The following is a 26,657-nucleotide window of genomic DNA, read 5'->3' on the forward strand; positions in this document are numbered from 1 at the left end:
AGCCTGCAAGGATGACTTCTCACCTGCAATGAGCATGGCAGGCTGACAAGTGTCCCCCAAAGACTGATTCACGTCCTAAGCCCCAGATCCCATGAGCATTACCTTATGCAACAAAAGAAGCAATGATTCAGTTAAAGGCCTTGGGAGGAGGGGCTTTTCCTGGAGTATCTGGGTAGGTGGGTCCTAAATAAAACCCCATGGGTCCTCTGAGAGGCAGAGGGAGTTGACAGACAGACCCACGTGGAACAGGAGGTGACGTGAAGACGGAGTGGATGAAATTTGAAGGTGACAGTGATGTGGCCACAGCAAAGGCCTGGTGGCAGCCACCAGAAGCTGGCAGGGGCAAGGAACAGGCTCTCTCCTCAAGCCCCGAGGGAGCGAAGGCTGGCCAACAATTTGACTGACCCAGTGGTCCTGAGTGTGGACTTCTGGCCTCCGGAACTGGGAGGATAAACCCGTGTGTTTGAAGCCACACACAGTCTGTGGTAATTGGGTACAGCAGCCACGGGAAACTACTACACAAAGAGAGCCATGGACCAGGAATGGTATCTTTAAAGCACCCAAGGAAAACATCCACCAATCTAGAATTCTATATCCAGTGAAAATCTCCAAAAACAATATTAAAATGGACATTTTCAGACACAAACACTGACAGGATGTGTCACCAACAAACCTGCATTATAAGAAAAACATTTCTGCGAGTTGGTTAGCAGAAAGAAAACAAAGTAAGAAAGAAGCACAAAACTGCAGGAAGGAACGAGGAGCAATGGAAATGTAAAAGGCAAAAACTGATGAATAACTGATGTGCAAATGGATAGACTGAGTCGGAGTTAAAGTAGCTGTAGAATTAAAATGAGAAAAGTATGGCCGGGCACAGTGCCTTGTGCCTGTAATCCCAGCACTTTGGGAGGCTGAGGAGGGCGGCTCACTGAGGTCAGGAGTTTCAAGACCAGCCTGGCCAACATGGTGAAACTCCATCTTTACTAAAAATACAAAAATTAACCACATGTGGTGACAGGTGCCTGTAATCCCAGCCACTTGGCAGGCTGAGGCAGGAAAATTGCTTGAGCCTGGGAGGCGGAGGTTGCAGTGAGCCGAGATCTCACCACTGCACTCCAGCCTGGGTGACAGAGCGAGATTCTGCCTCAAAAACTAAAATAATAGTAAAATAAAATGAGAATAGTATCAAAGCTAGAAAAGAGACAAATGGAGTTAGTGGTTTCCTGTTTTACAATTATCAGGGAAGTAGTCAAAGCAATGATTTCTCCTAGCAGTAAGTCAAAGGTGCACGCTGTGACATCTAGTTTAACCCCCAAAAGAATAAAATAGAAACAACACTAGTAGATGTGAAAGGATAATAGTAGATGGTATAGGGGCAGAATAAAACAAACACATGATTCATTTTTAAAAAGCAAGAAGGGACAAACATAGATGAGGTAGAATGAATAGAAAACAAACAGTAAGATGGCAAATGTCTACTTTATGTAATAGGGTAAATACTCCTGATGAAACAATCAAGACTGTCACAAGGGTGTTCAGATTGTGGAAATTCCTCACGCTGCTCACTTTTCTGTAAATGAATGTGCGCATTGCTGTATGTATGTTACACTTGGATAAAATTTTTAAAAAGACACATTGCCACAGTGGATTTAAAGTCCCACATGCTACTTACAAGGGATATTTAAATATAAAGTGACAGAAAAGTTTGAAGTAAAAGAAAAAGATAAACTGTGCCAAAGATAACCAAAAGAAAACTGGTAATGTCAATAAAAATATCACATAAAATAGACTTTCAGCAAGAAACATTCCTGGAGATCAAGAAGGGCATTTTATAATCATAAAAAGGTCAATTTACCAGGAAGGTATAACAATGCAAAAGGTGTATGTACCTCACGACAACTTCAAGATATGTACTGAAAAAGACCTGAAGAGCTAAAAGGAAGAATAGACAAAGGGCTATTTTTCAAAGACGCTAACACCACTCGACAAATGCCAAATATACCGGAAATGGCACCTGCAGAGAAAGGAGCAGAGGGCACAAGAGTGGAGACCAAAGAGAGTGAAGGAAAACCAAAAAGCAAAATAAGAGAGAAACCTTGCCTTGAATAACAGGTTGGCAATTTTTATTTATTTATTTATTTATTTATTTATTTATTTTTTATTTTACTTTTTTGAGACAGGGTCTCACTCTGTTGCCGGGGCTAGAGTGCAGTAGCATGATCACAGCTCACTGCAGCTTTGACCCCCCAGGCTGAAGCAATCTTCCTGCCTCAGCCTCTTCAGTAGCTGGAACTACAGGCATGAGCCACCACACCAGGCTAATTTTTGTATTTTTTTTAGTAGAGATGGGGTTTCACCATGTTGGCTAGGCTGGTCTTGAACTCCCTGCCTCAAGTGATCCACCCACCTCAGCCTCCCAAAGTGCTGGGATTACAGGTGTGTGCCACCATGCCTGGCCTAAACTTTTTCTTTAAGGGGCAAGATAGTAAATACTTTAGGCTTTGAAGGCAAAACGGCAAAATTAAGCAACTGTTATCAGCAAAGGGCTAACAGATTTTTTACATCTTACATTTTAAAAAGTGTAAAAACCCATGTTTAGCTCACAGACCATCTAAAAATAGGCAGTGGTCCAGACTCAGTCCATGGCCGATAGTTTGCCAACCCTTGTCCCAGCTGATAGTGACAGGGGGCCATGAACTACAGTGTGATCCACTCAACTCCCTAGGCCTAAGGTCTTCATTGTGAAAAGGGAAGGGAGGGAGGGAGGCAGCCAGCTGCCCTACACTCTGCTGCTCACTGCCACCCCCATACCTGATTGCCAGGGAGGGTATGTTCTAGGACAGTAGACACACACCAGGGCCCTGGGTGCCACGTTCCTAAGGACCTCTTGCTTTAAAGGACAAATGCATCCTTTCCACAAGGACTGTTTACTAGGGGATGTCTGACATCTCCTATTACTCAACTCCAGCCCAGGATTAGCATCTTGCCCCAGAAGTATCATATAAGAGTTGTTAATGAACAGAGGACTGAGGCCAGAAATGCAGATGTTCTGCAGAAACCGATGGCTCTTGGTCACTACCAAGCAGCCTGTAATAACCTAAAAACAAATGGCAAGCAAGGCACTCAGCAGAGATTGCTTTTTGCCTACCCAATAGCCATCCCTCCATTCTTCCTTAGTAACTGAACCTCGTACTGAGGCCAGCAATGCACCCAACTGAAACATGCCTTTTCTTCTTGTTTTAATTATTATTTTTTGAGACAGGATCTTGCTCTGTCACCCAGGCTGGAGTACAATGGAACGATCTTGGCTCACTGCAACCTCCGCCTCCTGGGTTCAGGCGATTTTCCTGCCTCAGTCTCCCAAGTAGCTGGGATTACAGGCGCATGCCACCACACCTGGCTAATTTTTGTATTTTTAGTAGAGACAGGGTTTCACCACGTTGGCCAGGCTGGTCTCGAACTCCCGACTTCAGGTGATCCACCCACCTCGGCCTCCCGAAGTGCTGGGATTAAAGGTGTGAGCTACTGTGCCTGGCCAAAACATGCCTTTTTGACCTCTCTTGCACATGCGAGTGGACAATGAGATGTAAGTCGAAGTCACAGGTTAGGGCTTCCAGATAGCTGCTGAAAGAGGCACGCTCAGCTGAGGCACACTTCTGTCTTACCCCTTCCTTCCTCCTGCTGCCTGAAACAGGGATGTGCTGGTTGCACTGACAGGCAGTGACCGGGAGGATAGAAGCCACACCCCATAGATGTGGCTCTGAAGATGGCAGCACCCCCCGCCAAGCCAGACACACACCTTCAGACTTGTGCACAATGCAAAGTAAGCCTCTCTTTTCTTTAAGTCCCAGTTGTGGAGCTCCTGGATCCACAGCAAACCCCATCTGGAGAGCCCACTGGAAAATGAGCTCGGCCACTTGCCTTCAAAGAGTGGAATGGAGTCATTGGAAAAGGCATCCAAGGAGAGTAGGTCTTTCCCATCCTTGGATCCGCTGCGTTTGTGCTTGTGTTTCCTCCGAAAAAAGGACCGGCGTGCAGCCGCCGACAGTGTCTTTGTGGCGCTATTATCATCTTTGACTTCAGACATGCTGAGCCTCCTGGAGAATTCTTGGTCCATCCTGTGGCACAGGGGACAATGCTGGGCAGGGCCATCGAGACCCTGCTGCCTTACCCTACCCGACCTTCCTGGTGAGAAAAGCAAGGGTGGGCCAGGCACCAGGCTCCCCCTACACTCCTTGGCAGGTCTCAAGGCTACATCTCCTCCCATGCCCCTGGGACCCCTCGGTACATCCTGTGGAGCGACACGAACACCAGCACCAGGGCAAGCTCTCAGAGCAGGTGATTTTTTCTACTACAGCATATTCAGCTCAGTGTCAAAAAGAACTGCTAGGACAGCCTTCACTTGGCGACGAGTTACACTTCCTGCCATAGAAGGGAAATGATGCAGGGATGCAGGCTGCCTCGAAAACATGCTCAGTGACGAGCCAGACGAAAGGTCACACTATGCAATCCCATCCACACAGGAGTCCAGACAGGGAAACCCGTGGGTATCAGAAGTGAAGTAGTGGCTGCCTAGGGCTGAGGGCTGGGTGGGAGGACAGTAGGATAAGCAGCTGACAGCTAATGGGTCTGGGGTTTGTTTGAGGTGATGGAAATGCTCTAAAATTAACTGTGGTGGCGGCTGCACACACCTATGAATATGCTGAAAACCACTGAATGGTACACTGTGAGGGAGCAGCAAGGCGTAAGTATCTCCATAAATCCATTTTTCTAAAACAAGTAACGCCTCCTGACCCACCACTGTGCTCTATGCAGCACTGACTCACATTAGGAGCAGCTTTTTAGACCAGCACTTTTGTCAAAACGTAGAGAGCAGAAGCTAAGATGAGAAGCAGAATCTCTCCTCCGGCAGCCCTGGCCCCAGCCCCCTCCCATGGGACAGCTCCATGGCTGGTGGCCCTCAGCGACCCCTGCCCCACCCCGCCCCAGACCCAGAGAACACTTACACATATTTGCTGGGAATCTGCCCACGCTGGATCTTCTGGGCATTCTCGTCCAGCTGCCAAGCCATCCAGGACCCAAACGTGCCCTGGGGCAAGGTGTCATCCACGTAGAGAATGTCATCCTTCTTAAAGCTCAGCTCATGCTCCACATCTGCCAGCCGGTCGTACAGGGCCCTGGACCACAGCACAGAGGGAACATGATAGGCAGCTCTGGTCACCGAGGACAAACAAGGTGCCTTTTGTGGCCAGGCCCCTAAGGCTGATATTCTGCTTTGAGCTATCTCCAAACTTGATCAGGAACCGCCGAGGTGGTGATTCTCAAAGTGGGGAGCCCTGTGTTTTACATAAAGGGACAAAGACTGCCTTTGCTCCCCTAACACTGAGGGCACATCCCCATCAGAAAGAACTCGCCAAGATCTGAGGCCATAACTTCCCTTTCCAGGTGGCCTTTCCCAGTTGCCTCCCTCCTCGAAGCCCAGGCCCCTGGTTCCCACAGACTGGAATCTCCCTAGGATGGAAACATGTCATCTCCTACCCTAGAGACAGGGAGTTGTACCGCATCAGTGTTCTCATGCTTTCTGTGATCTCGGATCTTAGGAAATGAGAAGAAAGCTCTGAGCTCCTCCTAGAAAGCCTGCTGCCATCCCTAAATGCCCACAGCATTTCATACAGTAGTAAGGGCACTAAAGATGCCTGGAAGTCCACACACACTGCAGAGGGATCTGCAAACCTGGCTTGGGGGACACCAGAAAAAAAGGAGCACAGCACACAGGAAAACGGGGCTTGACTGCCTCCAAATTCTCCAGGCCTTAAGCCCTAAAGGAGCCCACCTGTTTCTTTAAGCCCTAAAGGTTGTTCTAAGTCACAATCATCTCACCATAAATAAGTGTGCAGATTTGAGTGTCAAGGAATGATGATCATGGCCCCAGCCTTGTGGGGCAAGAAACAGACAGCCATTTACCAGGAAGAGAATCTCCAATGAAAGCCTGTCCTCTGTCCCCAAATCTCCCACTGATTCCCCAGCCACTGGTACCTGATGTAGAAGCTGTCACCAGGCAGGCCCTTGGCCTTTGTGAACTCCTCGGGGCGGTACTGCACCTTCAGGCGGACGCCATCCCTGGGCTTCAGCATTTCCACGTAGACCTCCTCCACTGTCTTATTCCGCACGTCCAGGCTGCCATACTGCCAGGGATGGGGGTGGATGTGTCAGAAGGCAGAAGCCAGGGGACAGCATGGGCATTCGAGAGGGGCCAGTGCTGACCATATGGCAGAAATTCCACATCCCTCCTTAACTGAGACTCTGCCTGCCTCCCCTCTGCAGGAAGGGCTGAGTCTTCACGGTCTCCCCAGCCTCCAGCTCCCGTGCATGCTCCCTGGACATCAGGTCCTCTGCCAAGTGGCTGCTCTGCCCTTGACAGCTTATCCAGGAAAAACCCTGTTCTGGTGACCAGCAAGTCTGGGCTTTTCAGAATAGGGCCCTTCCTCTTGCTGATGCTACCTGTGCTTTTATTTATTTATTTTTTGAAACAGGGTCTCCCCTCTGTCACACAGACTGAGTGCAGTAGTGCAATCACAGCTCACTGTAGCCCAGACCTCCTAAGCTCAAGTGATCCTCCCACCTCAGCCTCCAGAGTAGCTGGGACTACAGGCACACTCCACCACGCCTGGCTAAATTTTGTTTTGTTTTTTGTAAAGATAGGGTCTCACTATGTTGCCCAGGCTGGTCTTGAACTCCTGGGCTCAAGCAATTCTCCCACCTTGGCCTCCTAAAGTTCTGGGATTACAGGTGTGAGCCACCAAGCCCAGCCCAACTTGTGCCTTTATATTCTCACAAACCATCTCCCCCATGAGGCAGGAGACCACAGAGAAAAACCATCCTCTCTCATCAGAACAGTCCTGCAGCTACACCACCTGAGGGCAAGCACCTCCTGGTGCCCAGGGCCTGAGCCAAGGCTCTGCCCTCAGGTTCCCTCGATGGCCTACCTGGCTTCACAGGGACCTGCTCAAAGGGGCTTGGCAGGATTCTGGGTTTACAGGGATTAAAAATCAACCCTGGCCAGGCACAGTGGCTCACACCTGTAATCCCTGTACTTTGGGAGGCCAAGGCAGGTGGATCACCTGAGGTCAGGAGTTTGAGACCAGCCTGTCCAATGTGATAAAACCCCGTCTCTACTAAAAATACAAAACAAAATTAGCTGGGCATGTTGGCGCGCACCTGTAATCTCAGCTACTCAGGTGGCTGAGGCAGGAGAATCGCTTGAACCTGGGAGGCAGAAGTTGCAGTGAACCAAGATTGTGCCACTGTACTCCAGCGTGGGCAACAAGAGCAAAACTCCGTCTCAAAAAAAAAAATCAACCCTGAGGCTGGGCACGGTAGCTCATGCCTGTCATCATAGCACTTTGGAAGGCCAAGGTGGGCAGATCACTTGAGGTCAGGAGTTTGAGACCAGCCTGGGCAACATGGTGAAATCTGGTCTCTACTAAAAATATAAAAATTAGCTTGGTATTGTGGCACACGCCTGTAGTCCCAGCTACTCGGAAGGCTGAGGCAGAAGAACCGCTTGAACCTGGGAAGCGAAGGTTGCAGTGAGCCGAGATTGTGCCAGTGCACTCCAGCCTAAGCAACAGAGCAAGACTCTGCCTCAACAACAGAAGTCAGCCCTGACTGGCTCACCAGATGAGAGGCTGTACTCCTCTGTCTTTGGTGCCACCTGAGATGGCAGCAAGCCACCTGGGGCAGGTAGATGGAGGCCTGGCCTACTCAGCAGCTCAGAACTCACCTCCAGGATGAGGTCCCCTGGCACGAGGCCGTCAGGACCCTTGGCAGGACTGTCATCCTCCACCTCAGCCACAAACACCCCATGCAGGTTCCCACCACACAAGTGCACCCCAAGCTCCAGCTGGGACTTTTTGATGAAGACAACACGTGGCTCCAGGGTCTTCTTGTTGGTATCTCCCGCAATCCTTTCAGGAAACAAAACAAAGTTCCTCAACTGTGCACAAGGAGGGAGGAGGCACAAAAAGACAAAGCAGTGGCCAGTGTCTTAATCGCTTTCTGCCTGAACCCAGGGAGCTGAGAGGTGGCCGCCAGTTCTACTGGCTCGGCGTTCAGGGCAGGATGCTGAGGTGCACTGGAGATGAAGGCAAGACCCCAGGTCCAAAGTCAGTTGAGTGGGAAGTCAAAACCCAGGCTCCCAGGCCCGGCTATCAATCTCATGCCTTAGAGATCAGGATGGCCTCCCTCCCATGGGGATCACACCCATTTTCCTTAGTTCTTCCTAAGGAAAGGTAAAGTTGGCCTCACTGTCCAGAGCACAGCAACGCATTCAGCAAATGTCTACCAAGCAACTTCTATAGACCAAGAACTGCTAACTCGTGAAGAGGAGCCCCTTGCCATCAAGGCACTTACAATCAAGGGAGGGAAGCTGAAAGTAAGCTGCTGAACACATGGAGGGAGAGAGATGGGACAGCGTTGGAAACAGATAAAGAGGGCTTCAGGGGAGATGCCAGCCTGGGAGGAAAACCTTGCAGCAGGTAAGTTCCCAGTGACAAACTCTGGTATAGAGAATGCAGAGCTGGCCTCATTCTGTGAGATGCTGCCCAAGGCTTAGTGAAGGCCTCTCAGTGCTGGAGACACAGCTCTTCCTCCTCCTGAACTCTGCTGCTCCCTTGGCCTGGACTTGCCCACCCCTGGCTCTTGCCTGTCCTGAACATTTTAATCCAGCTGCCACCTCCCCTGCCACACTCCAGTGATCTTCCTGCGCGGCGGCCAGCAGTTTTGACTGTGCTGCACACTATGCCCGGCACTGGTCTGCCACCTCGTTGAGGGAAGCACTGCTGTGGGTGGCCAGAGCCCAGGGCCTGGCGGGGTGACGACTGTGGGAATGTGTCCAAAGACAGACTCAGAAAGCGAGTGAATGAGAAAAGGAGAAGAGAAAGAGAAGATGCAGGGGAAAGAACAAGTCAATTAGAAAACAGGAGAAAAAGAGAAAGGAAAAGAGAGCAGGGAGGGAAAAAAGGAATGCTGTGCTCCCAGCCCAATTCCTGAAGACCTGGTGTGTGGCCTGCAGCATATGAGGCCAGCTGCCCAGTGCCCACGCCACTTGGAGAATGTGCTCAGCCCCACCCAGCCGAAGTGGACACAGGGAAGGCTCACAGCACATATCTGCTGACCTGGAGCTGCTCTGCTTGGCTGGGGGGGTGCTAGGCCCCTCGTCCTGCTCCATCAGTGGGTCAATGAGAGAGGGATGCTCCGGGGTGGTGGTGCCGCTGCCCTGGAGAGTGGAGTGGGTACCGGCAGGGTCCAGGTGTGAGCTGGAGACGGAGGACAGGAGGGATAAGGAGCAGTATAAAGATACCCAGAGCCACCCCCGCTCCTGTGGCAACTAGGTCTGAGCTATAAATGGGGACCGGGTCACACAGCCCTGCACCCTGTGCCCTGAGCAGAACAGACACATTAGAAGCCTGGACCCATGACATCCACCCCAAAGCATCCACCTGTCCTCTCCCCTCCACCTGTCCTCAGCTCAGGGGCCCCCTCCAAAGGCATCTGGCCTCGGGGAGCTGTGCGCGTCCTGTCCCTTTTCCTCTGCCTGTGCATCCCATCTCTCCTGCTGAGCTTGTGACGCAGCACTGCCGGGCATGCCTCCCCTTCTTTTCTGCCCTTCCACCCACAACTCAGGGGCAGATACAGACAGGTGTACAGCGTCTGCTCCTGGACAGGGAGCCAAACACTTTGAGTGAGAATCCACCCCCAGGGCCACAGCTCCTGGCTACCACAGGCCGCTGCTGTTCAGGGGGACCACAGCCATCTGTTTTCACACCCCATTTCAGGAGAAGACAGCCTCTCTCTATATGCCCCTTTTCCAAAATCCAGGGCTGGTCAATTCTCTCTTTAGCAGCAGTAGGATCCTCAGAACTTGCAGCTGTCACCCTGAGTCTCCCTGCAATGAGTGGAGTGCTGCCACACCCACCTCTCCACCCCCAGCCCAGACGGCCCGGGGAGGCCCACGCTCACCTGGACCGAGAGTGACTGCTGAGCTGGTGCACGTGGGGGTTGTACTGGGCCAGGATGGTGATGGTATCACACTGCTGCCCGATGATGAGCCGTGCCTGCTGCTCCGTGGCGCTCCGCAGGTTTATGCCATTGAACTGGGGAAACATCAGGAGGGGCTCAGTGATGGAGTCGGGGCTGTGGACAGGGAGGAGGCCCTAGGGACTTGGGAGCACTGCGGTTCCCTAGGAGGAGGAGGGGGGAAGAAGGGCAGGTTTCCATGGGCGCCATGCAGGAGGGCAGCTCCCTCTCACCTCCAGTAACTGATCCCCGTACTCCAGGCCAGCCTGGTGAGCGATGCTCCCCACGGTCACCTTGGAGACATAGATGCCACCCTTCTCTCCACTCACGATGGAGATGCCCAGTGGCTCTGAGCCCTTCTGCACCTTCACGTGGCGTGGCTCCTCCACATAAGGCCTAAGGAAAAGTCAAAAGTTTCGGGGACTCAGGGTCAAACAAAAGGGTTGGGGAGAGCCTGAGTTCTCCAATCAGGCAGTGCAGAAAGGGTCCCAAGCCTGGATGCTCCCATTGTGACACAGCTACATGGGGACACGGTGGGCCTACCCCTGTGTGACAAAGGACCACATTCCCACAGCCTCACGCAACACGAGCCAGCACACCCAGACACGCAACCACCCAGGCCAAAGACACAGAGAACGATCTGTGTGAACTATCAACACTGATACATGCAGATTTTCATTATAGGAGAGAAGCTGCCCCACAATATGCAATTACAAACTCCGGGGGGCTCGAGATGCCCTCCGAGGAAAAGAGATGGCTCTTGGGATGACATTCCATCCTGAGGGGGCAACAGAAAATAATCCATTTTTATGTTTACTGGCTACACAGAGTGATGCAAACTGGTCATGGAAATTAAGCCGCTGCAGACCCAAGCCTTTGTAAAGGGAGGAGGCAGCTAGGAGCAAGGCTGCAGTCATGCACTTGCTGCCCTGGGGCTGTCCAGTGTACCCAAGGGCACTGGGGCAGGGGCTCGGTGGGGAGCCTCTGGGCAAGCCAACCGCATGGTGGAAGGCCTGGGCCTGGTGGCCACGGGCAACCTCAGAAGAGATCTGTGGTGGCAGAGACATCTGGAAGGTGACAAAGGGTAGAAAGAAGGGACGCTCAGAGGAGAAAGACAATCAGAGACACCTGGAACATAACGGAAAAGACAGTCGAGTGATGCGGAGCCTCCCGTCGGGACTTCACGCCGCCCAGGGCCTCATTCCTCCAGGGTGTGGACACCTGAGCTTTTCCTCACAGGATAAAACCATATAGCCAAAGGCTGAGGGGGCCAGTCCAGGTCCCCTCTACAGCACATGGTCGGGATAGATTCCAGCAGGGAGGCACCTAAACCACCCCACCCCAGCCACCTGGAGGCAGAGCAGCTTCCCGATTGGCACTCTCAGCCTGCGGCCCTGTGGCCCAGCCCTCTTGGGAAGAGGAGATTAAAATTATTCTGGAGTTGTCCCTGCTCTCTCCCACCCTCCAAAGTGTTCCCACTTCCCAAACTTGCCCACTCTAGAAGTCCTCCCTTGACCCTCCAGCTCAGACAGATCCACCCCAGCCTACACCCACAGTCCCTTTCGATGCAACACAGATTAGAGCCCCGTGCTGTGGACAGCTGCAGAGCCCTCAGCACACAGCCACCCCCAGATCACCCTCCTGCTCCAGCCTTAGATGATGAAACAGAGACCCAGAGCAGAAAGAGGTCCACCTCCATACAACAGGTGTTATCACAATAAAGGAGCAAGCGACTAAGTCACAGCAATAGCCACACGACAGAATGACGATCTGAAGCAGGTTCTCAGGTTCCAGCGACATGCAAAGATGTAAGGGACGGACGCACCACGGGGTGGGGAGGCCCAATCAGCATCATTTCACTTATATTTATCTGCATCTGCATACACAAGTATGCGTGGATTTATGCACAAGGAGGCTTCTTACGCAGGACATTACCAAGTGTTAACAATGGTGTCTCCAGGTGAGGGGATCCGAGATAATCTTTTTTTCTTTCTTTTTTTTTTTTTTTTTGGAGATGGATTCTCGCTCTGTCACCCAGGCTGGAGTGCAGTGGCATGATCTCAGCTCACTGCAACCTCCACCTCCCAGATTCCAACAATTCTCCTGCCTCAGCCTCCCAAGTAGCTGGGATTACAGGTGTGCACCATCAGGCCCAGCTAATTTTTGTTTTTAGTAGAGACAGGGTTTCACCATGTTGGCCAGGCTGGTCTCAAACTCCTGACCTCAGGTGATCCGCCCATTTCAACCACCCAAAGTGTTGGGATTACAGGCATAAGCTATCTCGCCTAGCCAGAGATAATCTTTACTTTTTAGTCTTCTGAATTATTTGAATTGTTTATAATATGCAAAGTTTTCTCTAAACAATAGCTGCTTCTCAAAAGAGGTTTATAAAGTATACTTAAACTATTACAAATAGCTAAAAACATAACATTAAGGGAGATGTAATTATGTACATAAATAATAAAGCATGTAATATATATACATATATATTTCCAAAGGGTAAAGGCAATTGAATCTCTTGTTGAAGAGATTATCTGTGACTTTTTTCTTCTACTTGTCTGCTTTTTATTTTTTGAGACGGAGTCTTACTCTGTCATCCAGGCTGGAGTGCAGTGCCGCGATCTCAGCTCACTACAACCTCTGCCTCCCGGGTTCAAGCAATTCTCCTGCCTCAGCCTCCTGAGTAGCAGGGACTACAGGCGCCCGCCACCATGCCTGACTAATTTTTGTATTTTTAGTAGAGATGGGGTTTCACCATGTTGGCCAGGCTGGTCTCGAATTCCTGACCTCAGGTGATCCACCTGCCTCAGCCTCCCAAAGTGCTGGGATTACAGGCATGAACCACCGCACTCGGCCTTCTTCCTACTTTTCTATGTCCCCGATTTTCCATAACAAGTATAAAATACTATACTTCAGAATCTGGGAAACGGGGCTATTTTTAAAAAGAAAGCTGTTGCTCAGTCAGGTCACACATGTCAAATTTCATCTCCAATCGGATCCTAACCACCATGAGGGCAGGAGTCACTCACATTTTTCTCCCTTCTGGAGCAGGTCCTGGCTCTCCATGCCCTGCAAGGAGCTAAGGGAATGCCTGACGGTGGGTGGCAAGGCCCTTTCCACAACTGAAGAACCCACTTCACTTGGGGAAAGTCCCGTCCTCTCCGTGGCCAGGGCCGGGGCTGAGTAAAACAGGCCAGCATGCTCCTGCACGTGCCACATGGTAAGAGCTCCGTCAGCACTTCCTATGAGTTACACCCAATTCCCCTATTGGGGCCGGGCCGCTGTGTTTTGGTGTCCTTCCGTTACCCCTCAGGTTCTCTGGTTTGTTGCCTTTTAAGTTCAGATTTTCAAGTCAAATATAAGATTTTCTCTGGCTGGGCGCGGTGGCTCACGTCTGTAATCCCAACATTTTGGGAGGCCAAGGCCCACGGATCACCTGAGGTCAGGAGTTCAAGACCAGCTTGACCAACATGGTGAAACCCCGTCTCCACCAAAAATACACAAATTAGCCAGGCGTGGTGGTGGGCGCCTGTAATCCCAGCCACTCGGGAAGCTGAGGCAAGAGAATCACTTGAACTGGGGAGGCGGAGATTGCAGTGAGCCAAGATTGCACCACTGCACTCCAGCCTGGGGGACAAGAGCAAAACTGTCTCAACAACAACAACAAAAAAGATTTTCTTAATATACGGCCCACCCATGCTGAGGCTCCTAGCTACAGAGGCCTCAGCTTTCTGGATTCAAATGAACGAGAGTAGCTGTGTTTCTTTTGGTGATTAAATAAAGTTTAATTTTAATCAGAGCTCTTTAAGATCTACAATCTGGACAGAAGCTATTAAATATAAACACAATCTAGTAAGTTTCGTCTAGGGGAACAACACAGAGGGATGTGTGTGCATAGTGCGCAGGGGGGACGGACTCCACAGAGGAGGTGCCTCTGGACAGACAGCAAGCCTACAGTCAACCTGAAACCTAAGATGGACCTGCATTCTAAAATGAACCAGTAAAAAGCTAGGCTGTACATTTATGCTTTATACACTTTCTTCCTGTGTATATTTTATTTCATAACAGAAAGCTTCGAGTGAGAGGGAAAAGCAAAGGGTAAGAATGAGTCCCGGTGCCAGCCGCTAACCACGTGGCCACAGGTCTGTCACTCCAACGTCTGGATCCAGTTTCCTCAACTGTGAAACAGGGATAACAATAATAACGACACTGACAAGGTCCCTGGAAGAATCTCGTGACTTAGCCACATGTAAAGTGCTTGAACAAGGGCCCAGGACGGTGTAAACGGTGCCATGATGGCACAATCACCGTCAGGTCGTTTCCAGCATCATCTACTGTGAGCCCACTGGGCTCCCTGCCTTGCCATCCACACGTGCCCCACCTCCCTGCATCCAGTGCCCTATGGCACTTACTGGTGATACCGGCAAATGCTGGGACACCCAAGCTACTCCTGCTGCTTCTACTAAGCCCCTTCCCTGCAGAGCCCGGGCCCACTGCCAGGGTGCACACTGTCCACTGGTTTACCCACGCCACCGATGACTGGCCACACTCACCTGTCCTTTCTCCGCTCCCCGAGGGAGGCGGGGTTGACAGCGATTCTGGGCAATGTGGAGGCTGAGGCCTGGGACTGGCTACAAGAGGACAGGGTGTCGATGTTCAGGGGTGACTGCGGAGGAGTGCTGCATTCAGAATGTGACACTGAGCCTGCAGAGAGGAGCAGGTAATGCCGTTGTGAACCCCCATCTCACTTCCCCAACAGCCAAGATCAAGAGGCAGCCTATCCCCACTGCATTGCATAGTCTGGAGTTCGATGCTGGGCTCTGCGTTGCCCCCTACCTCCCACATCACCAGGCCTACTGCTGGGTTCAGTGAATTTTTACTGACTGACTGAGATGACTATGAAGTTCTCAGCTAAGCCCAGAGACTCCACCATGAGGAATCAGACTGCAGGAAAAGCAGGACAGATGGGAGTGTCCAGAAGTCCTTACCTCTGTCAGAGCCCACGACAGACCGCGGATATCTTGGTGTTGATGGGATTTTAATGCGTTCCGCCTTGAATTGCAAGTTACTCGAAGAACCTATTGTTCCATATGGGAACAAAACTTCAGGCCTTGTGGTTAAACACCACCCTGTCCTCCCTCTCCACCAGGCTACCAGTCAGGATGATAAACGCAAAGCTGGGCCCTGCTGTTTACTCCCAAGGGAGCCTTGATGTGGAACAGTCAGGAAAAGCAGACGTTTAACATTTATCTCAATAAACTGTGCAGGCACAGACTGCTCCAGAATAGACGCACACAAGTCTCACTTCCAGCCACGGAACAGCAGCCTAAGTGACACAGCGGCGGCTCCATCTGCTCCCCCAAGATCGCCAAGGGCTACCTCTGTCTGACTCTCCTCTGGGGTTCACTTTCCATACAAAAATGTATGAAGAGCCATATAAAACAGTCCAGAATGAGGCCAACAACCTCAGGGACAGGGAGCAAGGCTCCTAGCTGAGCGAGCACCTGAATGACCATAAGGGCCCCACAGAAAGCAAAAGGCGAAAACAATGGCTCTGACAGCAGCATGGGCATCGCTGGCCCGTGAAGGAAGCAGCCCTTCCCAGTAGGGAAATGAGCTCAGTCCCAGGAGGTGACAGGAGCTCGTGTGGGGAGCCCACCCACAGATCTGGACATTAGGATGCAGGCAGAGATGAAAAGCTTGGCACCCGCAGCAGCACAAACTCCAAATGGTGCAGTTACCGAGGCGGGCGCTGGAGGGCAGTGAGTTGGACCCGTGGGTGGCTCTCATCTCAGAGTAGTCGCTGCAGGCCCTGTGGCTCAGGTCCAGGCTCAGGCGTCCCTGGTGCTGGACACTGCGTAAAAACAAGAGGTGAGGAGTTCCGGAAGAGACACAGAAACAGATGTGGCCACTGGGAAGAAACACACAGACCAGCCAAGGCTTCCCAAGCAGGCAGAAGGGAGGCCCAGGAGCCACTGATGATCGGCCAACGATAGCCTTCAAGCAGTAGAAAAGGCCACACACACGGGGTGGCCAGTGTCATACCCACTTCAGCCATGGGGTCAGGATTAGGCTCACTAGGAGGAAGTGATAAAAAACAGAGGCTCTGGAACCTGGGTGGGCCCGGGGAGGGGGAACCTATTCTCCCAGGAAGTGGGTAAGGAGGGACAAGATGGGCACAGAGGACTTTGGGGAGGGGACCTATGTGCCTCACTCAGGACAGTGTGCCTAGGAAACTGGACGGCAGAGCAGGGATCGCCCACGTCAGGCTGCCCTGAGGCCAGGCCTCAACAGCGTCTTTTTCTGGCTATGCAATGAGATGACATCTCTTCTCTGCTTAAACTCTCCAGTGGTCTCCACTGTCCTTAGAATAAAATCCAAACTTTTTATCACGGCTGCAGGTCCCTGTGACCTCAAACCTCTTCCTGACTCGCTGTCCCTTTGCCAAGCTCCCACCACTGTGCCCGGGTACCCTGGCCTTGGCACTGATGGCCCTTCTCCCTGGAGGCTCCAGTCCAGGTCTTGTACGGCTGGCCTCTTTCCTCCTTCTGGTCACAGCAGCATCCCCTCTGCCACAGGGCCCTTTCTGACCACCCACTCTAACTTGCCACCCTCTTCCAAGTCACAGCCCAGCCTGTCACCCTGTTTGACCACCTTCATAGCCTCTCGTCACCATCTGATATTATTTCGTTCATTTTTTTTCTGTCTGCCTCCCACATTTGTAAAACCACACCACATGAGCTGGAAGCTAATCTGTTTAGTTCTGCATTGTATTCTCTTATAATTAGGATAGACCAAGGCATGCAGTAGGTGCTCAAAAAAAATCTGTCAAATGAATGAGTAACAGTGGCCTGGAGCCAGCCCACCCTCTTATGAAGTATCAGTTTCCTCATCTTGAAGACAGAGACAGTAACAGGACTTAGCCCATGAGGTTGCTGTTGATTCGGTGAAATGATATTCATAAAGGTCTGGGCACAGTGGCTGGGACATAAGCACTCAAATATCAGTTGCTATCACTATCAAGTCCTTCAGTACCTTTTGAAACCTTGTGCTGATTAATTCAGAAAGCAGCCTTAAGGCTCCCTTCCCTGTGCTGCTCTAGCCAGCCCCTCCCAGTCAGGCAAGGAAGCTTCTCCACCAGTGAGCCTCTTTATGCACCAGTGGTTCCATGTCCTGGCGGGCTTGGGCAGCTGGGGTAGAGAAGCGTAAGGTGTCTTCACATACCTGGGATGCAAACCCTGGGGGCCAGCATCTCGGGCCGCAGGTGGAGAGCTGCAGGGGCCAACCCTGTGGCTACGCACAGTGTAGATGGGGTTCCGCAGGATGGAGCTCACGGTGGTGCTGGGGGTCAAACTCCGGGGAACAGTGCCTAGAAATGCGCTTGGTGAGAAGAGTCGCCCCAAAGGACCCAGCCAGCCCTGGACTTAAACAAGCCTTTTCCCTGTATCCCAGGACGCAGCCCCAGTCTTTTGGGAAAAGGACTTGGGAGATGAGTTTTAACCATCAATTCACAATGTGGCTGTGGCTCCTGGCCTGTCTCCATCTGTAAAAAGTGGGGAAGTCTCTTTCATGCTTCCTATTACCCAGGGGAGAAAGCATTTTGACAAGCTTAGACATGTCATGGCTACAAGACAAACCATCCCAGACAGGGCAGCATTTCCCAGTTCCCTGGACCTCAGGGCTGAAAAGTCATGGCAGCTCTCTGAAATGCTGCCTCCCCTCTCCCTGGAGACTAGGCATCCCGAGTTTACACCGACCCTCAGCCCCAGCCCCTGGCTGGCTGACTCACCCACAGACGGCCTGCTAGGGTATAGCGGGGGGTTGCTATGCCGGCTGGAATGCCCAGGTGAGTAAGGTGCCCACTCCTGGAGCTCCGGGGAGAGTTCTCCACTGGCTGGGACACACTTCTGTTCCTGCAGATTCAAGAGCAAGAGTGTCTGCTAGAAAGAGTGGAGCGTGGCTGGGCACTGTGGCTCACACCTGTAATCCCAGCACTTTGGGAGGCTGAGACAGGCGGATCACCTGAGGTCAGGAGTTTGAGACCATCCTGGCCAACATGGCGAAACCCCATCTTTACTAAAAATACAAAAATTACCTGGGCATGGTAGTGGGTGCCTGTAATCCCAGCTACTTGGGAGGCTGAGGCAGGAGAATCGCTTGAACTCGGGGGGCAGCAGTTGCAGTGAGCCAGGACTGCACCACTGCACTCAGGCCTGGGTAACAGAGCGAGACTCCGTTTTGGGGAAAACAAAAAAAAACAAACACGAAAACAGTAGAGCGCTTGGGCAGCTCTGCAAGCCAGTTTCTGTCCCAGGAACCAGCTCCTCCCACTGGGGCACAGGAGGGGACAGCTGGAGAGAAGTGTTGCCCATTCATGTTGCCTTACACATCTGCAAGGGAGCAGCTTTACTTCAGAAGAAAACCACAGAGAATGAATCTTTCACATAGAGATCATGTAAAAGGTGAGAATGCACACGTGTATCAGGCACATACAACTCTGTCTGATGTGCAGGCCTGTGGGAAGCTCTCTGTCCCCAGTGAGCAGTGTGGACTGGTGCCTGAGATGCTTTCCACAGTCCCCAGCAATCTCACTCTTCTGGAAACTATGACAGCACACACAATAAGGCCGTCCTGCTGCCCACTCAGCCTCACATGTGCCACCTCATCTCCCTAGCCCTTCAAGGCAAGTCCATGCCCTAGGTTTTGTTAAGTTCAAAAGCTTCTTATTAAAAAAGCAAACCAAATGCTATGTCCAAGGTGTTCCCCTCTTGTGTCACACTCCCACTACCACGCATTTCCACTCCACTTACCTACCTCCTAGCTGGGCCACTTCCCACTTGAGTCCAACAGCAAAGGCAAAGGTACCAGGCTAAACAGGAGCCTGGAACACTGGTGCAGGGCCACTCAGCAGCCCTCCTTTGGCCAACTGCCCCCCCAGGCCTCCCCCTCCCTGCACCCTGGGGCTCAGCACTACCTCCAGGAACTGAGCAGGAATCACTACTGGAGCAAGCTTAGGCCGAAAACTGGGAGCAGATTTTGGCCGGCGACGCTTCTGCCCCAGCTCGTCCACCTTCTGGGAGGTGAGGTCCTCATCACAGGATTTCTTGGCCGGCAGGTAGGAGGAGTCTCCATCTCCTTCAGGGTAGTAGCTGGAAGCGATGCGGACCCTGGCCTTGCGAGGGGGTGATGCGTGCATGGGCTCCCCGGGGTCCACATCGGGGGGCAGGGCACTTGGGGGACTAGTGGATGGGGAGCTGCCCACCAGAGTGGCCTCTGACTCGGAGCTAGTCTCTAGCCTGTGCTGGAACTTAATGGAGTCGCTCCTTCTGGGAGGTTTTGGGGGTGTCAGAGGCCCTGCCCTCTTGGAGGGCTGGGGAGAGTGAGCAGGCCCAGGACCTGGCAGCAGGTAATCTATTTTGGGGGGTGTCTGGGGGCGTTTGAAAGTGTTAGGGTCAAAGATGGACTTTCTTTGCTTTGGCTTCTTATAAACGGAGAGCTTCTCAGGCGCTGCCGTGGAGCTGAGCACGGCCTTGGGCCAGGTCCCGCCACTGTTGGAGCCTTCAGAGTCCACCTTGTCCAGGGGGGCCTCCCCAACCCCACAGGGGCCCACCTCTGTCTCAAAGGGCAGCAGTGGCCGCCGGCTACGCACATCCACCAGCCCAAAGCCACGGTCCCCAGAGGCATCTGAGCGGAAGGAGCTCAGGCTACGCTCAGAGGCACTGGGACAGGCCTGGGGGCAGACCTGCAAGGGTCCCCCAGGGAATGGCTTGTGCAGAAAGGAGCTGCTGCCTCCTGGGGGGCCTGGCTCCTTCCTGTCTTCCAGCCTGTCCGTGTAGAAGATGTCTGTCTGCGTGGAGTTATTGTGCTGTATCAAATTCCGTTTGTTATGAGCCTGGACTTCCGGGCCATGGGCTCGAAAACTCAGCATCTTATCAGAGTCTTTGATATTTTCAAAAATGTTCTGGCCACTCCACGAGGAGCTCTGAGGGAACACCTAGGCAGGGATTGCAGAGGAGTGAGAGAGAAAGTGAGATGGCAGGACTTGGAGCTGCCACTGAAAACCATCCCCACAGGTAAAGCAATGGTCAGGAATGGGCCACCTGCCCCTTAAAAAAGAGACAGACAGACAGAGACGCACATACACACAAACACATGTGCTTCTTCCTAATGGAGAAGTTTTCTCATGGCCCTGGTCACTCTGAACTCAAAGAAGAGTCAAAGTTTTATTAACTTTGAACACTTTCTGAAATCACCTGGGCCGGGCACGGTGATTCATGCCTGTAATCCCAGCACTTTGGGAGGCCGAGGCAGGCAGGTCATGAGGTCAGGAGTTCAAGACCAGCCTGACCAATATGGTGAAACCCCGTCTCTACTAAAGTTATAAAAATAAGCCAGGCACGGTGGCGTGCACCAGTAGTCCCAGCTACTTGGGAGGCTGAGGCAGGAGAATCACTTGAACCCGGGAGATGGAGATTGCAGTGAAGTGAGATCACACCACTGCACTCTAGCCTGGGTGACAGAGCAAGGCTCTGTCTCAAAAAAAAAAAAAAAGGAAATCACCTGCATAATGTCTTGAGTATTTTTTTAAATATTAAACATAAAAGTAAAAATTCATTGTTAAAAATATATCTCTTGTGGTACACTCAGACAACGGAATATTAATTAGCACTAAAAAGAACTGAAACGACGTGGAGGAACCTTCAGTGTATATTAGCAAGTGAAGAAGCCACTCTATATACTCTGTGATTCCAACTCTATGACATTCTGGAAAACACACAAGCCTGGAGGCAGTAAAAGGATCAGTTGTTGCCAGGGGCTTGGATAAATATGGGGAGCATAGGGAATGTTTAGAGCAGTGAAACTACTGTGTATGATATTATAATGGTGGTACATGTCATTACCTGCATCAAAACTCACAGAAAATACACCACCAAGACTGAACCTCAATGTAAACTATGCATTATAGTTAATACTAATGCATCCACATTGGCTCGCTAATTGTAACGCATGTACTAACTACACTAATGCAAAATGCCAAAATTGGGGAAACTTAGGGACAGGAGTGGGGATGGTGGTGGTGGGGTGGTTGAGAGAGTACTAAGAATTCTGTATCAGCCCAACTTTTCCATAAACATAAAACTGTTTCCAAAAAAAAGTCAATTAATTTGAAAATAGTTAATTTAGAAAATATCTCTTAATAGAAAGTTAGAAAAAATAGGCCCAGCCATTTCATTAAGAGATGTTTTCTAAATTGGGCCTATTTTTTCTAACTTTCTATTATTAAACTTTTCAAATATGTAGAAAAGTATAATAAATGTCCATAAATGTACCATGTAGATTCAACGATATTTCACTAAATTGTCTTTTTGTCTGTATCTATAATGATACTACAGAACATTGGAAAGCAAGTTACGAAGATCATGACATGTCACTTCCCTTCCTTTTTCTCTTTTTTTTTTTTTTTTTTTTTTTTTTGAGATGGAGTTTCACTCTTGTTACCCAGGCTGGAGTGCAAAGGCATGATCTCAGCTCACTGCAACCTCTACCTCCTGGGTTCAAGCGATTCTCTTGCCTCAGGCTCCTGAGTAGCTGAGATTACAGGAATGAGCCACCACGTCCGGCTATTTTTGTATTTTTAGTAGAGATGGGGTTTCTCCATGTTGGTCAGGCTGCTCTTGAACTCCCGACCTGAGGTGATCCACCTGCCTCCCAAAGTGCTGGGATTACAGGCATGAGCCATCGCGCCCAGCCCCTTCCTTTCATTTTTGAGACAGGGTCTCACTTTGTCACCCAGGCTGGAGTGCAGTGGCACGATCACGGCTCACTGCCACCTCGACCTCCTGGGCTTTTTGTATTTTCTGTAGAGGCAAGGTCTTGCTGTGTTGCTGGGCTCAAGTGATTCGACTGCCTTGGCCTCCCAAAGTGTTGGGATTACAGACATGAGCCACCATGCCTGGCCATGACACATCACTTCTAACAACTTTAGTTTGTACCTCCCCCAAATAAGGCCATTCTCCTGTATAACAACCCCAGTGCCATCATCATACCTAGGAAAATTGGCAACAATTCCTTAAGGCCATCTAATTATCAGGTCCAGATTCAAATGTACCCAACTGTGCCCAACATGGCCTTGATTGCGGTTTTTTGATTGCAGGCCAGCGTCCAGGCAGGGTTCCTGCCCCCACTGCACTCGGTAAATCCCCACCCTGTTCTCAAGGATCCTGTGACCCTGAGGAGTAGCGTGGCTGTGTGGAGTCAGGGCTTTGCCCATACTCCTGACTATGAGAGCGGAGCCACGTCCAGCCCTTACCTTCAGGAGGGACAGGGTCAGGGAGTCCTGGCAGCTCCGCAGCAGAGATTCACATTCATTCAGAGACTTGTTGTCCAGTGCAATGCCATTGATCTAGAGCAGGACAGAGAGCACGTCAGGCCACAGGCAGAGCGGCCTCAGGCCTACCAGGTTGGGGTCTCTGCCCACCTAACCTCCTGTGCTAGACAGTCACCAAATGCAAGGTGCCAAAGTCAGGAGTTGGCAAAGGATAGAGGTCCTCCTGATGAGGCTCAAGGACTCCAGCTAAGGGGTTTCTGAGGTAGAGGAACACAAAAGCCTTCACAGCAGGCTGGGGGAGGAACGTGTCCTTCTGGGATCAGAACACCGAGGACCTGGAGGGAACATCTTGGCCTGGCTGTGCCCTGCCACGTGGCACGGGACCTCGGCTCAGAACTTCCCAGCCTCTTGCCTCCACAGAGGAAATGGAAGATAAATGCATGCATGTGGCTCGGGAAAGCAGGGGGACTAAAAACAAGACCATGGATAGGAAAGGCCTTGTAGAGAAAGTACCACATGAAGTGGGGCCCTGTGAGTGTTCACAAAGAACCTCTCAACCCTGCTCCCGGAATCTCTGCCCACATCCCTCACAGCTACGTGCAGACCTTCTTAAGAAGTGTAGGTGCAATAGGTGAATGACTAAACTGTGATACACCCACATTGCAGAGCACTGCTCAGCAATGATAAGGAACGAGCGGCCGGCACACGCAGCCTCTTGGGTGGATCTTGGCGGCATGGTGCGGAATGAAAACAGCCCAGCTCCAAAGATCACATACTATATGATTCCATGTCTGTAACATTCTCAAAAGGACAACATCACAGAGATGGAGAACAAATCAGCTGCCAGGGGGCAGGGATGGGAGGGAGCAGGGGGTGTTACTACAAATGGACAGAGGGAGGGAGACCTCAGTGCTGATGGAACAGCTACGCATCTTCATTATAGTGGTGGTTACACAGAACAACATGTGTTAAACCACACACAACCCCCCACACACACACAGTACCAATGTCAATATGCTAGCTTTGATATTATACTCATGCAATGTGCAACCATGAGGGGAGGCAGGGAGAAGAGTACATAGGAAACCCCTGTACTATCTCTGCAGCTTCCTATGAATCTATAATCATTTCAAAGTCAAGTTTTCTTTTTTTTTTTCCTTTTTTTTTTGAGATGGAGTCTCGCTCTGTCCCTCAGGCTGAAGTACAGAGGCATGATCTCGGCTCACTGCAACCTCCGCCTCCCAGGTTCAAGCAATTCTCCTATCTCAGCCTCCCGCGTAACTGGGATTGCAGACGCATGCCTCCATGCCCGGCTAATTTTTTTGTATTTTAGTAGAGACAGGGTTTCACTGTGTTGCCCAGGCTGGTCTTGAACTCCTGAACTCAGGCAATCCACCCACCTCGGTCTCCCAAAGTGCTAGGATTACAGGCGTGAACCACCACGCCTGGCCAAAGTCAAGTTTTCTTTTTAAAATATCTGCAGAGTGATTATCTTGAAGTAGTAAATTAATTTGTGGTTTTTTTCCTTATAACATATCCACATTTAAAAATTTTTCATAATGGCCATATAGCTTTGATACTCTGGCTCCCCCAAAAATCTGAAAAACACTGGCAAAGATGTGAGGCAATGAGTTCCCCACACACTGCAGGGAGGACTGAAAAAGCCATGACCTTTTTGGAGCAAAGGGGGAAGATCTCACTGGATGTTAAACATTCATGCCCTCTGACCCAGCAAACCCTCACCCCAGGAATGTACCCCAGGGCACACTCTTGGGTCCCTATGAAGCGGCACGCCAGTGGCCATGCAGCACGACACAGATGTAAGTAAAGGCAGAGATGCCCAGACTATCCCTCGGGAGGGACTGATCAACAGCTTAGGCTGCTGTCACTAAGGAATGACATGCAGTTATGGAAATAACCAAGACAGATCTAAAGACGTGAATATGGGCTGGGCATGGTGGTTCACACCTGTAATCCCAGCACTTTGGGAGGCTAAGGGCAGATCATTTGAGGTCAGGAGTTCAAGACCAGCCTGGGCAACATGGTGAAACCCCCATCTCTACCAAAAATACAAAAAAACTAGCAGGGCTTGGTGGCACAGGTCTGTAATCCCAGCTGCTCAGGTGGCTGAGGCAGGAGAATCACTTGGACCTGGGAGGCAGAGGTTGCAGTGAGCCAAGATCATGCCACTGCACTCCAGTCTGGGCAATAGAGTGAGACTATCTCAAACAAAAATAAAAATAAAAAGATATGAATATGGAGGGACCTCCAAGACATGCTGCTAAAATCTGGCTGGGTGTGATGGCTCACATCTGTAATCCCAGCACTTGGAAAGGCCAAGGCAGGTGGATCACTTGAGGTCAGGAGTTCGAGACCAGCCTGGCCAACATGGCGAAACCCCGTCTCTACTAAAAATACAAAAATTAGCTGGGTGTGGTGGCATGTGCCTGTAATCCCAGCTACTTGGGAAGCTGAAGCAGGATAATCACTTGAACCTGAGAGGCGGAGGCTACAGTCAGCCAAGATCACACCATTGGACTCCAGCCTGGGCAACACAGTGACACTCCATCTTAAAAAATAATAAAAATAATAAAAATAAAACAAAAAGCAAGATGAGCAATTGAGTATATTATAATCCCATACAGGTTACCCCAACCCCCCAAAAACATGTGAGATGTACATGTTTTGAAAGTTTCTGGGACATAATATAATAAATTGTTAACAGTGATTGCCATCGAGGTGGGAAGTAGTACACAAGAGGTCTAGCCAGAGGAAGAGTAGTTGTCACTAGTTGCCTTTTGTACTATTGGAATTTTGTATGTATGCCATGAAAAAGTGTATGGCATTTTCAGTTTTTATTTTTTATTTATTAGAGACAGGAGTCTTGCTCTGTCACCCAGGCTAGAGGGCAGTGGTGTGATCTCAGCTCACTGCAACCTCTGCCTCCCAGGTTCAAGTGATTCTCCTGCCTCAGCCTCCCAAGTAGCTGGGCTGATAGACATCCACCACCAACCCCGGCTAATTTTTGTATTTTTAGTAAAGACAGGGTTTCACCATGTTGCCCAGGCTGGTCCCGAACTCCTGACCTCAGGTGATCCATCCACCTCAGCCTCCCAAAGTGCTGGGATTACAGGAGTGAGCCACCGCGCCCTGCTGGCATTTTCAGTTTTAAAAGGTTAGTTAGAAGTATTAAATTTGCATGTCCTATGACTCAGCAATCTCATGGCATTTGTAGCTCAGTCTCAGAGATACCATTAGGTGTCTCCAGAGGGTCTATGCACACAGGTAAAGTTAAATGCAGGACTGTTTGCAATTGCAGACCCTGCAAACAACTTCTATGTCCATCGGGGGGGATAATTTATACTACATATAATCAAACAACAAAATACCATAAGGTGGGTAACATTAGCCAGGCTAGACTTGGAAAGATATCCAAGGTAGGATGCAAACTGCAGATCCCATTATTGTACATAAATAGCAAAACAAAACCAAGAAATCTATCTAGGTATATATAGATTTGTAGGGGCACTTATGTGGGCTGGGTACTTATCTTCCAAATGGGGGCAGGGACAATCTCTAGGAGCAGGATTAAAGGGGGAAGGGACTGCCACTTTTCATTTTACATATTTTTGTATTGCTTGGCTATTTTACAACAAATAGGACTTACTTTGGTAACAAAAAAATTTAAAAATAGGTATTACATTTAGTTTTTTTAAAAAAGGGTCGTGTTTAAGTCACAACACAATGATGTCAATTTTTTAAACTGTCCTTGATAAACATTAATGAGAACGTTAAATGTAGAGAACTACATTTAAAATGTTAATAAAGCTGGGCGCTGTGGCCCATACCTGTAATCCCAGCACTTTGGGAAGCCAAGGCGGGCAGATCACCTGAGGTCAGGAATTCGAGACCAGCCTGGCCATCATGGTGAAACCCCATCTCTATAAAAGTACAAAAATTAGCCAGGCATGGTGGCACACGCCTGTAATCCCAGCTACTCAGGAGGCTGAGGCAGAAGAATCACCTGAACACAAGAGTCGGAGGTTGCAGTGAGCCAGGATTGTGCCACTGCACTCCAACCTGGGCGACAGAGCAAGACTCCATATCAAAAAAAAAAAAAAAGAAAAGAAAAAAGTTAATAAAGGTTATCTACAGGTGGTACGAAAGCAAGTGGTTCTTATTTCCCTCTTAGGCCTTTGGAGGTTGCAGTGAGCTGGGATTGCATCACTGTACTCCAGCCTGAGCGACAGAG

The 26,657-nt window shown here is 50.5% G+C and overlaps 1 protein-coding gene across 2 annotated transcripts in view; it reads right to left on the reverse strand.

Annotated features, from left to right (window-relative positions):
* The window catches only part of DLG5 (discs large MAGUK scaffold protein 5), a 135,701-nt gene that overhangs the window by 10,944 nt on the left and 98,100 nt on the right, over positions 1–26,657 (reverse strand). For both annotated transcript variants that reach the window (XM_017962866.3, XM_017962867.3), the window contains exons 14-27: positions 22,388–22,480; positions 19,052–20,071; positions 17,867–17,990; positions 17,302–17,446; positions 15,819–15,931; positions 15,066–15,155; positions 14,631–14,781; positions 10,311–10,473; positions 10,021–10,154; positions 9,177–9,317; positions 7,784–7,967; positions 6,037–6,185; positions 5,007–5,177; positions 3,922–4,118 (exon numbers count right to left, since the gene is read on the reverse strand). In XM_017962866.3, coding sequence (XP_017818355.2) covers positions 3,922–4,118; positions 5,007–5,177; positions 6,037–6,185; positions 7,784–7,967; positions 9,177–9,317; positions 10,021–10,154; positions 10,311–10,473; positions 14,631–14,781; positions 15,066–15,155; positions 15,819–15,931; positions 17,302–17,446; positions 17,867–17,990; positions 19,052–20,071; positions 22,388–22,480 — 2,875 coding nt within the window. The remainder of the gene's footprint in view (positions 1–3,921; positions 4,119–5,006; positions 5,178–6,036; positions 6,186–7,783; positions 7,968–9,176; positions 9,318–10,020; positions 10,155–10,310; positions 10,474–14,630; positions 14,782–15,065; positions 15,156–15,818; positions 15,932–17,301; positions 17,447–17,866; positions 17,991–19,051; positions 20,072–22,387; positions 22,481–26,657) is intronic.

Source organism: Papio anubis, chromosome 11, assembly GCF_008728515.1.
Source record: "Papio anubis isolate 15944 chromosome 11, Panubis1.0, whole genome shotgun sequence".
NCBI classification, from domain to species: Eukaryota; Metazoa; Chordata; class Mammalia; order Primates; family Cercopithecidae; genus Papio; species Papio anubis.